The sequence below is a fragment of the Lynx canadensis genome, chromosome B2 (assembly GCF_007474595.2).
Source record: "Lynx canadensis isolate LIC74 chromosome B2, mLynCan4.pri.v2, whole genome shotgun sequence".
Lineage (NCBI taxonomy): Eukaryota > Metazoa > Chordata > Mammalia > Carnivora > Felidae > Lynx > Lynx canadensis.
In genome coordinates, this window is record NC_044307.1 from 97,266,254 (window position 1) to 97,280,090 (window position 13,837).

The 13,837-nt window shown below is 37.2% G+C and overlaps 1 protein-coding gene across 2 annotated transcripts in view; it reads right to left on the minus strand.

Annotated features, from left to right (window-relative positions):
* The window catches only part of PDSS2 (decaprenyl diphosphate synthase subunit 2), a 262,983-nt gene that overhangs the window by 36,053 nt on the left and 213,093 nt on the right, over window positions 1–13,837 (minus strand). For both annotated transcript variants that reach the window (XM_030316061.1, XM_032593230.1), the window contains exons 5-6: window positions 6,531–6,704; window positions 4,957–5,088 (exon numbers count right to left, since the gene is read on the minus strand). In XM_030316061.1, coding sequence (XP_030171921.1) covers window positions 4,957–5,088; window positions 6,531–6,704 — 306 coding nt within the window. The remainder of the gene's footprint in view (window positions 1–4,956; window positions 5,089–6,530; window positions 6,705–13,837) is intronic.

The following is a 13,837-nucleotide window of genomic DNA, read 5'->3' on the forward strand; positions in this document are numbered from 1 at the left end:
TTTCAGCAGCTATAAATTTAAATTTAAAATTAAGGTAGAATTTAGTATGGAAACATTGCTCAACAAATATTTTTCACCCGTTTCAGATCTGGCCTGGTGCTTTTAACCGCCTCTTATAAAAGGGTATGTGTGCGTGGTGTGTGTGTGTGTGTGTGTGTGTGTGTGTGCGCGCGCACCTGTCTGCCTATGGGTGTGATGGATGACAGCTACCTAATCTTAAGACTTTGGGAGTTGAAGAGGAGGTAGCAGGGCCTGATACAAAAAATTCCAGAAGTTTCTTCTTCCTGGCTTTACAATGATATTGAATGGGCACTAAGGGGGTATGTGATCTCTTCTTCACTTCTCTGTCTAGTCATTAATTCTCACTCTCCCCAAGCAGGAAATCAAAAGGGTAGATGGGACACAAACCTGTCTGAGTACAGCAGGGAAGTAATTTTACATGTGATGTTAAGAAATCATAGGTGACTTCCATCATTGGGAGCAAGACTTTTCTATTTCTCAGTGTCAAAACTAGTATTAAGCTTCTAATAGAGATTAATATTTTTCTTATAATGCATCTCTTGCCTAAGAGACCTATTTCTTAGATTTATTTGAGAGCTGAAAGGGACCTCAGGAATGATCTAGTTCAACAGCATCCTTTGACATTAAATAATAATAAGGACATGAAAGAATGTGATTAAGTTTATACAGATGCTAGCAGAGTCCAAATTAGAATCCAGGTCTTCCAAAACCTTCACCTATGGGCCATTTCTGCTATACCAACTTGACTTTTTCTATTTAACAATACAGGGCTGCCATCAAATAGCCTAACTCTATGAAGACCATACCACACATACTTTTTGACAAATACTAACTGGATGACTATTTCAAGTAATTCACTATGGCAGATGAATTCACTGTTATCCTTAGGGATCTTGAAATAAAATTCAAAACTTGGGGAGGAGGGGCCCCTGGGTGGCTTAGTTGGTAAAGTGTTTGGCTTCGGCTCAGGTCATGATCTCGCCATCAGTGAGTTCGAGCCCTGCTTTGGAGCCTGGAGCCTGCTTCAGATTCTGTGTCTCCCTCTTTCTCTGCCCCTCCCCGACTCACACTCTGTCTCTCAAAAATGAATAAAGGTTAAAAAAATTAAAAAAACAAAAAAACCTGGGGAGGAAAGGATCACAAAAAATGCAGTGGAGGCAAATAATCATGAAAAACTGTGAAGAGAGTACTAGAACTAATTTCAGGATTAATAAGCAACCTCCTTGAGATTTAGGATAGAATGTCTCTCTTGAGTATTATGCTAATTTTGTCCCCTAACTCTGTGTAGGAGGCATTCACAGAACAAGATTGTTATCTTATAGAGCTTTATATAAACATGAATATTATAATTTAGAAGGTTAAAATAAACTCAACCAAGGAGTCTTTAATCTGAGGAATGTATCCCCTTGCATGACAAAAACTAACTTCTTATTTCTTATTTGTTTCAGATGAATTAATCTCTTCACCAGTGATCCTGTACATAACTCGAACATGGAGAAGGGTCTGAAGTCACTTGGAGCAAACCACAGCAGCCTGGCAGGTCCTTGAGATGGGCAATAGACTGCCATTTTTCTTGAAGGATGAAGATCTAGATAGCATCACAGGGAACCTAGGCTGAAGGACAGGATGTCACCTGCTCACAGCCATCATCCTGGCAGGATTTACTGACCTCTGGACAAGATATATTTTATTTATTTGAGTTACTGGCTAAGGCACTGGCTATTTGGAAAGGATATCCCTTTGAAAATGTAAAGTCAAGTTGGAGATAATGATTTGGGAGTATTTCACCAGCTGTTTAGGAAATCCTGGATTCTCATGTTGTCTACATTTACGACTTTGTATGCTTGCAAAGAAACTAAAAGTTAAATATGTCCCTCTTCTGTGAAGCTTCTTTAAAATTCAGATCTCTGCTACATATATATATATATATATATATATATATATATATATATATATGAATATATGTAAATAGCCCAGGGAGAGTTGGTAGCTTCCATTCAACATATTTAGCTGGATCTTTTCAACCAAAATGTAAATCTGCAATGTATTCTAATGTAACCCAATTAGAGCTACTAACACCATCTGTATATATATTTTTGGTTCAGCTGTCAAAAAACACACAAATACACCCCAGTAATACAATATTGAATAGTTGTAGGATATTCATTGTACTATACTTCATTTAATTCTTTTTACTATTTTTAAATGAATCAACTTTCACTTTTTTCCTTTTAGAATTAGAATTTTAGTGCATATTCTAACATGTAAGTCTTTGTTCACATCTGATATTTTTTGAGGAAAGATTATTAGAAGTGGAATTACTATAACAAACTATATAAAATTTTTAAGAGACTACGTAAATGACTGTGTGTGTGACTTCTGAGGCTGGTCATAAAAGAAGATGCAATCTCTGCCTTGTTTGCTGGAACACTTGTGTTTGGAGCTCTGAACTGGCAAGTAAGAACTCTGACTATTCTCAGGCTGCCATGTTGCAAGGAAGCCAAGCTAAATGGAGGAACCACGTGTATGCACTCTGGTTGGTCAGTAATATAGTCTGACATCCCAGTCTAGCAGCCTGGCATGAGTTGAGTCTCTAGATGATTCCAGTGCCCAGCAGTGCTGAGTCATCTCCAGCATCTGGGTCATTTCAGTTGAGGCCCCACGTGTCATGGAGCAGTCATCTCAGTGCTCTGTCCAAATTCCTGACTCACAAAATGTTTAATAAACATGAACATAATCACATGGTTATTTTAAGCAGCTAAGTTTTGGGGGTAATTTGTTATGCAGCAACAGTAACTGGAACACTTAGTTTTCTATGCATCCATCATTAATTTGTCTTTAAATTCTCAATATTGTCAAGTATATTAGTTCCACTGATTTCCTTAAAGAAATTTCTCCTGGAGATCTCTGTCCTCTTGTCCCAATCTGGACCGGATACATAGCCACCAGCCTAGGACTTGCTTGGATGAGAGAGTGTAGCATGTTACTTATAACTTAAGGATGTGGGCCCTGGAGCCAGGCTGTCTGGGTTTAAATCCTGGATCTACTGCTTGCTAGCTGTGTGATTCTGCACAAGCTAATTTCTCTGTGCCTCAGTTTCCTCATTAGAAGAGTGCTTGACACATCGTAAGTGCTCTTATTGTTGGCATTCTTATTGTTTATTATGCTTCCTTTCATGCTATCCCTGGAATTCCCACTGCCTCATGCCTATGTCTGATCCCCTAGTTCCTAGATTCCATGTCTTTCTCTCTCTTGGTTACTTCTTTGTCTTAATAAAACACAGCACCTGAAATACATCCCTTGAGAAAAGATGCTTGGGAAGTCAGTTTTTTGAGACCTTGTGTTTCCGTTTTAAATTGTCTTTATTTAACATCACACTTGATAATGTGACAGTCACAAAAGTCTAAGTTGGCAACAATTTTCTCTTTGAATGTTGAAGATGTTAGTCCATTGTCCTGAAGCTTTCAATGCCACTACTGAGAGGCCTTTCTGAGTCTCGATCCTTTGTATGTAGGTTTTTCTTTCTCTTCCTGGGAGTATTAGGATCTCTTTTTATCCCCATTGTTTCAAGATGTGATAATGATGTGACTATTTAGAGCCCCATTTCAACTTGGAAATTTAGGTCCTTCAATTCTCAGGATTTTTCTTTTCTTTATGATTTTTTTTTAAAGTTTATTTATTTTTAGAGAGAGAGACAGGGAGAGAGAAAGAATCCCAAGCAGGCTGCACTGCCAGCGCAGGGCCCGACACAGGGTTTCAACCCACGAACTGTGAGACCATGACCTGAGCCAAAACCAAGAGTTGAACGCCTAACTGACTAAGCCGCCCAGGCGCCTCTCTTTACAAGTTTTTGTTGCTGTTAATTTTCTTAACTCCATTTTCAGTTTTCTCTCTTTGGGACTCCTAAGAGTATATAGGATCTGTTGAATTGGTTCTCAAAATTTTCTCATCTTTTCTATCTTCTATTGACTTTATGTTCAACTTTCTGGGAGATTTTCTCATTTGTATCTTCTGTTCTTCTAATTTATAAAAATTCTGCTTTCATATTTTTATATTTTCTTGCCCAAAAAGGAATCCTCTCATCTTCTATTCAGGTGAATATGAGGGATGTGAAGCTGGCTGATGGCATTTTGAAAGCCAGTGAGGGAAGAGGGTTAAGAGAGGGAAAATCTTACCATTCCAAATGCAGATATGACTTAGGCTCTCTTTGCTTTAAGTACGGCAGCTGTCCCTGCCCTCAGCTCTGCCTACTTTCTCTTGTCTCCCATTAACCCGATCGATTAGAACCACAAAGTTAAATAAATTCAATGAAGCTTTGGGTAAAAGGGCAAGAATTTATCATTCCAGAGTTTCTGGATTAAAAGAAAAGCAAAAAAGTTCCCTTTCATCTTTTATACCTTCTTTCCTGCAAAAAAGTAAGAAATTCACCCAATTTAAGCCTCTGTACCCCTCCCACTTCACCATGTTTTTTTTTTTTCCTTTGGTAATACCTCAGAATTTGAGTATTCAGGGTCCAAGTTTGTTTTAAAATAACCCAATGAGCTGACAGACGGAGCTTCTGGAATTCTGCAGCTTGTGCTAGAGTCTGCAGATGGGAAATTGCCGTCAGTTAAAGGGTGGTGCTATTACCATAGCCCAATTTTTGAAAGCCTTTAGAAAAAAAAAAAATTATCTGAGTTAATTAGCATCTACCACAGGCACTAGTTTTGTGTTGCAGTATTCTAAGAACTCAGATAATAACAGCAGTTCAATCTCTAAGTTTTAACTAACATTTGCCTTTTAAAAATGTGGATTACAAAGAATTTTACCTGTTATATGAAAATGCTCTTATATGGCTGTTCTATAATCTTAGATCATCATGAAATATGAATTATATTCTAAAATCAACTAAATACTACTCTACTGATGCCCAAAATAGGAATAATTTCATTTTACCTCTCTGATCTGCTTAATCCACAAGTCTCTTCCAAGAAACTCCTGATGTAAGACCACAGGAGCTGAGTTGAGATTAAAAGTTATGGAGTCACTGGTCTTTTCCTTAATAAAAGGTTGGAGGTCAGAATTTATCTAGGAGGAGTAGTCAAAAGAGTTAAATCAGTAAGATGCATACACACTACTATGTTTTAGTCCTTTCAGAAAGCACCAGTTAATGCAGGGAAAATGAAGCTTAAGGAATACAGCTTTTAGATGAACTTTACTAAGCAAAAGAACAGTTCATATGATTAACAGCAATCTTTAAAATTCTTTAAGATAATTTTTTCCTGACATATTCCTTTTCTATTTGGCAGCAGACTTTGCTTTTACTCTTTAAATTAAAAACAAGAATTTTTAAAAAATTTTTTAACGTTTTTATTTATTTTTGAGACAGAGAGAGACAGAGCATGAATGGGGGAGGGGCAGAGAGAGAGGGAAACACAGAATCGGAAGCAGGCTCCAGGCTCTGAGCCATCAGCCCAGAGCGCGACGCGGGACTCGAACTCACAGACTGCGAGATCGTGACCCGAGCTGAAGTCAGACACTTAACTGACTGAGCCACCCAGGCACCCCAAAAAAACAAGAATTTAAATAAAGTTTTGGGGCGCCTGGGTGGCGCAGTCGGTTAAGCGTCCGACTTCAGCCAGGTCACGATCTCGCGGTCCGTGAGTTCGAGCCCCGCGTCAGGCTCTGGGCTGATGGCTCAGAGCCTGGAGCCTGTTTCCCATTCTGTGTTTCCCTCTCTCTCTGCCCCTCCCCCGTTCATGCTCTGTCTCTCTCTGTCCCAAAAATAAATAAACGTTGAAAGAATTTAAATAAAGTTTTAATGAACATAATTGTTTAATAAAATTTAAGATTTAATAAAATATATAAAAACTCATCTGGAGATATTACATACATATATATATATATATATATACATGCATGTATATATATATAACGTATATATCTATTTTCTCCTCTCTTATGAGCTATTTAAGTAACATCTAAGAAATATATATTAAATGAAATCTTTAAGTTACATATGTACAGAGGCAACAATATAACAGCTAACCTCAAGACTTTTTATATGTCAGTATGCCCATTCAAAAGGACCAAGTATTAGAATTAAGGCTTTCGATTTTACTCAGTATATTTTTAAATTTCATTAAATTTCCACAATTTGTTTTACATAAGGGAACTTTAAGGGAACTGGAACAAAAACGCAAATGATCTCCCATTCTGTAAAGGGCAACATTACAGGTTATTTAATAATTTGTAAGAGTTCTCTCAAGAACCCTTTCAGGTGGTAAGAAAAGACAAACATCACAAATATGGTTTAAGTCAGCTGTAGCTTTCTATCAAAATTACACAGTACTCACCACTCACACTGTTTATATTACATAACAATCACCATCTATGACTGACAGATTTTAAACACACAATAAACATTTTTGTTTTTTTGAGATATAAAAGCAGCTTATTAAATGGCAGGAGGTTTCTTATGTATCATTTTAGCTATTTAAGCACTGGAAAAAGAAAAAATGTGCAAATACCTTATGACTCATGGCCATGTGCTTCCCATACTGAAATGCCATATCCTGAACGTCAGCATCATGCTTTGCTAATTCCATTGCAGCCTGGCAGCTCTTTGCTAATAAGGCACCATGGGAGAGAAAAGTCTGTTCCTTCCAAGTTGATATTCCAATATCTTCTGTGATATGATTTTCCTAAAAAATGCGACAAAGCCAGGATTTTAAAAAATGTTTTAGGAGTAATTGTTTTGGTTTTTGAAGAATATAAGAGTTAAGAAATGAAGTCCTCAAAACACTCAGGCTATTGCCACAAGACAGAACTAAAAGATGCAGAACGTTGGCTCTACCTACAGAGAACTAAGGGGTGGGAACTGTTGTTTTGGGGTAATGGCGGGAAAGATGAAAGAAATGCAGAAGCAAATTTTATTTTGAACTAGGAAACTTCTATTACAATTTACGTAGGATAAAGAAAAGTTAGAAACTTGGACCTCCAAACTAACTCCCTTCTATATTCACGTGAGCTCTTGAGTGCTGGTATGCCAAAACACAAGATGCCTATTACCTTTAACTTATGTGGAAATGTCAAGGGCGTAATGAAGAAACTGCATTCTCTTAGAAACAGTTCAATAAAAAAAATCACAGAGGAGGTAACCCATTGTAACGGAGTATGATTAGATTATATTATCATCCAAGTTTATTCCTATAAGGAGAAACAAGGAGAAAAGGGAGTATATATAAGTGTAGTTTATTTACTTTCATCTTTTTAAATTATGAAAACCATTGTAGTATTTATAAGTTCACACATACCTACTACCTCTAGACCAGTGATGTCCATTAAAAATATAATGTAAGCTGCATATGTAATTTAAGATTAGCTAGTAGTGGGGAGCCTAGGTGGCTCATTTTGGGTGTCCAGCTCTTGATTTCAGCTCAAGTCATGATCTCATGGTTTGTGGGATTGGCCCTGCATCAGGCTCTGTGCTGGGTGTGGAGCCTGCTTGGGATCCTCCCTCCCTCTCTCTCTCTCTCTCTCTCTCTCTCTCCCTCTCCCTCTCCCTCTCTTTCTCTCTATCCATACCCCACTTGCAAGTGTGTGCATATGCACACACTCTCTTTCTCAAAATAAATAAACTTTTAAAAAGGATAAAATAAAATAAAATTTGCTAGTAGTTACATTAAAAAGTGAAAAGAAATAGGTGAAATTAATCTTACTGACATTTTATCTATCCTAATATATCCAAAATATTATTTCAACATATAAAATTATTGAGATATTATAGCAGCACCTGTGTGGCTCAGTTGGTTAAGTGTCTGACTTTGGCTTAGGTCATGATCTAACAGTCTGTGGGTTCAAGCCCTGTGTCAGACTCTGTGCTGACAGCTCAGAGATTGGAGCTTGCTTCAGATTCTGTGTCTCCCTCTCTCTCTGCCCCTCCCCTGCTCACACCCTGTCTCTCTCAAAAATAAATAAACACTTTAAAAAAATGTTTTAAAATTATTGAGATATTTTATATTTTTTATGCTAAATTTTCAAAACCAGTGTGTATTTTACACTTACAACACATCACTAGCCACGTCTCAAGTACTCAGCAGGTACAAGGAGCTAGCGGCTGCCCTACTGGATGGGGCTGCTCTAGGCAGTGGGCTCTCTGAGGACAAAAATGATGAACAAAGTATATAAAACAATGTTCATTTATGGTATTTCTTTGAAACTTCAAACTAACTAGAACCCATCCAGAAGGATTAACTAAAACACTTTACTTCCTGCCACCCATACCATAATCCTTCTCTTTCCATCATTATTTGAGGACAAATATAAAAAATAATAAGAAAACGGGATCATGAAAAGGTCAGCTCAGATCCAGAAGGGAACCTCCCACCCACTGGTCAGATCAAATTGTCAGCTTTATTTTATTTATTGTGCCTTTAAACAAAGAGAAAGTTCCACTTGTGGCAAGAGTTACAAATGTGCAACATAACATTGTGTAATAATAAAAAAGGCCATCCAAGGGAGAAACAGTGAATAAAGTGCATTATAAAACATTAGGTATGAATCACAACATATTTAATTTTGGAAATTTGAGAATGTATTTTTAAATGTGCAAAGTTAACATACCATATTAATAAACTGAAGATAGAAATCATATTATCTCTCCATACAAACTACATGAGCATTTGACAAAATTCAACTCCTATTCTTGATGGGAAAAAAAACCTAAATAAAAGAGGAACAGATGTATATTTCTTTAATATGATGTGTGCATATGTGTGTGTATGTGTGTCAGCCCCAAAGTCTGCAAATACTTTATGAAGGAACATGAGTCTTTCCTAATAAAGTTAGGAATAAGAGAGATGCACACCACTGTTATTTAACAGTGTAAAGGAAGAGGCAAGAAAAGAAGAGATGGATAAATATTAGAAAGGAAGCTTTTAACTATCGCTGTTTGAAGACAATGTAATTGTATACTGGGAAAAACTAGGAGACTCAACTACAAACTACTATAAACAAGAAGTTAATTCAATAAAGTAGCAGCATATATATATACACACACATACGTATATATACACACAAAACTTATAGTTAATAGGATAAATGTATGAACCATAACTTTCATGCATAAAAAGTAATCAGAAAGTATTATAAATAGGATCTTTTCTTCCATTATATCCAATGAAAAGAAAGATTAAAGAGCTGGGAATAAACTCAGAAATGTGAAAAACTGATACGAATGAATTGCTAAAATACTAGTGAAGGAACACAAGTTACCTTAAAGAATATAAAAACATATCATATTTAAAGACGGTACAGTCCAACCTCATAAAGTTTACTCCAATTAAACTAAAAAGACCTTTCTTTCCTCCTGAAACCAGGGAAGCTGACTCTAAAGTTCACATGGAACAAACATAATAAAAGTAGGCAGGAAAACCATGAACAATAATAGCCATGTGTATGGTTGGGGGAGGGTGGGGGGGGTAGATGGGGACACCGATAGATGTCCAGCCCTACCAGATATTATAACTATAAAGATATCACGTATTATACTATAAAGCCTTAGTAATTTAAAAGAATGTGTACTTTTTAGACAGAAAGACAACTGGACCAAAAAGAACGTCCAGAAATCAAACGATATACAAACATTTACTAACTTGTAGGAAAAGTTGGACTTTTCAGTAAATGGTGCTGATACAACCAAATAGCTATCTGGAAACAAACAAACAAACAATAGACATATCTGCATTTACACCATTTATCAGGATAAACTCCAAATGGCAAAAGCAAAAGCAAAACAACCACAAAACCGTAAGCAATGTTAGAAGACAAAGGACAAGGAGGAAAAGTATTTGCATTTCCTTTTTTTTTAAAGATGAAAAAAATTTTTTTAAAGTTCATTTATTTTGAGACAGAGAGAACACATGTGTGTGGGGAGGGAGGGAGGGAGGGAGGGAGGGAGGGAGGGAGGGAGGGAGAGAGAGAGAGAATACCAAGCAGGATCTGTGCTGTCAGCACAGAGCCCAACTTGGGCCTAGACCTCACAAATCGGGAGATCATGACCTGAGCTAAAACCAAGAGTCATATGCTTAACAGACTGAGCCACCCAGGGGCCCCAAAGTATTTGCATTTTCTTAAAAAAAAATTTTTTTTTTAACGTTTATTCATTATGGAGAGATAGAGACAGAGCATGAACAGGGGAGGGGCAGAGAGAGGGGGAGACACAGAATCCGAAGCAGGCTCCAGGCTCTGAGCTTTCAGCACAGAGCTTGAAGTGGGGCTCAAACTCACAAACCTTGAGATCATGACCTGAGCCGAAGTCAGACGCCCAACCGACTGAACCACCCAGGAGCCCCAGTATTTGCATTTTCTATCACAGACAACTGGCAAATCACCCTATGGTAGGCTAATAATGTCTGTGTCCCCCACACCCCCTCTTCCCAAATGTTACCTTAACATGGCAAAAGGGATTCTGCAGATGTGACTGAATTCAGGATGTTGAGATGGAGGGATTATTCCAGATTAACCGGGTGGGCATAAGGTAATCACAAGGACCTTTCTAAGAGGAAAGCAGCAGGGTCTGGGGTCAGACAGGAGATATGATGACAGAGGAGAGAGGGGTTGAAAGATGTTAAGCTCCCGAACTGGAATAGGGAGGCTGGGGTCAAGAGCTGAGGAATGAAGGCGGAAATTAGAAAAGACAACGACATGGATGTCTCCTACAGCCTCCCCAAGGAAAGTAACCTTACCAACATCTTGATTTTGGGTCTTCTGACTATTAAAGAAAATTCCCACCTCTACAAAGCTTTACTAAGTGTTGGTGAGGCTGTGAAGAAACAGGAGTCTTGAGCATGGCTAGTGGAAGTGGAGACTGGATGGAAATTTCACAATTTATCCATGAAAATTACAAATGTATTTGCCCTGTGACCCAGAAATCCTACTTCCGGGAATTAATTCTACATATAAGCCCATGCACATGTGAAATGAAATACACACAAGTTTGCAATCTATTGTTCACCCAACTGCGAGGGTGATCCTTTTACAACTTAAGTCAGGCAGGTTACATTGACCTTTGTGCTGTTTCTCTAACACTGCAGGCCTGCTCTTCTGAGGCCGCTGAACTTGCTATTTTTAGTCAAGCACTCTCCCCCGATGTTTGCAGGGCTCAGTTCCTCATTACTTTGGGGTCTCTGCTCAAGTTTCAACCCATCTTTAATAGTCTACCTCCCACCCCATCATTTCCTATCTCCTTACTCTGCTTTAAATATTTTTTCTTTGATACTACTCAACTCTTCACATAGGTGTTGGTTTAATGTTTTAACTGCCTACCCCTTTCACTAGGATGTTGGCTACATGAAAGTAAGGACTTTCTTTGTCTTGCCCTCTGCTGAATCATCAGCATTCAATGTAGTACATTAGGTGTGCAATAAAAATATTTGCTGAATCTTTATCTTTCTTTTGGTATCTTTCTCTCATTTCCACCTTCCTCTGTCCTATTTGGAAATAATAAGGAATTGAAATAATTCTCCTTGAATGCCTTACTGCCGCTCACAGAATCAAGATGAACTTCAGCATAACATTTAAGGCAAGGTCCTTTTTGGTACCAAGCAATACTTCTAGCCCCATCTCCTACCCAAAATATCCCCTTCGAGGCCTGCATTCCAGCAACACAGAACAATCTGCTGTTTCTTGAACAAAATATACACTTTCACACTTGTGTGAATTTAAAAATATTATTCCCTTCAAAAAGAATATCATCTCCTCCTATCCCCTGCTTATTAAATTGAACATATCCCATTCAAACATCACTTATAAGAAGCATTGCCAAATACTCCCACAAATACTTTTCTCTTTAGACTAATGTTACTTTACTTATACTACAATATAGCACTTATTCTTTCTGAATTGTATGCTTATTTGTCTTTTCTTGATTAGGTTGGACCCTGTCTTAGGCATCTTTGTATATTTTTAATCACTTAGGCCATATTTAATCTCCAAAAAATGTTCACTAAATGAATAGAATCATGTTTGTCTGTTGCATTTATTATTTATATGTTCTTTAAAAAATTGTTGTATTTATTTATTTATTTATTTACTTACTTACTTATTTATTTTAGAGAGAGAGAGCGAGTGTGTGAGTGGGGAAGAGGGGCAGACGGAGGGAGAGAGAGAGTCTTACTCAGGCTCCACGCTCAACATGACCCTGGGATCATGACCTGAGCTGAAATCAAGAGTCAGATGCTCAACTGACTGAGCCACCAGGTGCCCGTAAAAAAAATTTAAAAGCAAATGAGAGATATATTCATATAAGAATGCTATTCAGCAACAAAAGAGAAGCAACTACTGACAGATGCTATGTAGTAGATGAACCTCAGAAACATGAAGCTAAGCGACAGAAGACAGGCACAAATGGCTACACATCGTACGACTCCACTTACATGAAATGTGGATTAGTGGTTGCCTTGGCTGGGGGTGGGAGCTGTAAATGGGTATGAGGGACTTTATGAGGGTATGTGTGAAAATGTTCTAAAACTGATTCATGGTAATGGTTGCACAACTTGATACAGTTTCTAAAAAATCACTGAATTTTAGGCTAGACATGGGTTGATTTTATGATATGTAAAATACAGCTCAATAAAGTTCTTAAAAAAGAAAATAATGAATGAGTAATATTTTACATTTCTTGCTCTCATACTTAAATTGTTATTAAAAAAAAACTTATGAGGGGTGCCTGGGTGGCTCAGTTGGTTGTGCATCTGACTCTTGATTTCAGCTTAGGTCATGGTCTTGTGGTTTGTGGGTTCGAGCCCCTCATGGGGCTCTGTGCTGACAGTATGGAGCCTAGTTGGGATTCTCTCCCTTCCTTTTTCTCTGCCCTTCCCCTACTCTTTCTCTCAAAAAATAAATAAACTAAAAAAAAGGAAATTAAAAAAAAAAAGTCTGTCCTCAAAAAGCTCACAGTCCAGGGATGGCATGGATAAATATATCTATATATGGATATAAACATATAGACAAACCAATGTAATTCTATTTCAGAATAATTTTTGCAGGATTTCCAATAAAAGATTCAGTTTGGCTCATTATATTTTCCTTATTGTGATTAAGACATTTTATTATTATTTCTACATTTTAAATTATGCAAGTGATACCTGATCACTGAAAAAAAATTAGAAAATTCAGAAAACCAAGAAAACAATTAATTTATAGTCCCTAGAAATCTACTACCAAAGTTAATAAGGGCATAAGTTAATCTGTTTCTAAGTTAATCAGGATATTAATTCCATGAACATTAAATTATTATATATTGTGAACTTGGTTACAAATGAAACAAATCCCTCCATTCATTTCCATCAGCTTGCCACGTATATATTAAGAGAGCATGCTCTATTACAAAGGAAAAATAAATGTACAATTATAAAATACCAAGAAACTGGTTTGATAACCACTTTCAAATCAGCATCTTCACACATCAGATATATAGAATTGGTGTGAAATGAATGAATGTAGTCAGAGTAAATGAGATTTAGATATTCTTATAGCATCAACTTACATATGTGCAGTTTTTACTGAAGATTTATTATCTATAAAAGGAAGATACAGTGAATGAATATTTACTATTGATGGGATTTCCTTTTTTCCATAAAGGTAATATATGCCGACATGCCTATCGAATGACTGTCAGACAAAAGTACAATAATTTAAAAAATGCAGGTCTCTTATTCACTGTCACATGACCTTTTTGCTCAAGCAAGGCAGGTTCAGTAACACACGTACACAAAACTGAAGCCTGCAAGAAGATGTTTGCCTGAGATAGTGGCGCTGGTGGTTTTGCTCAGAG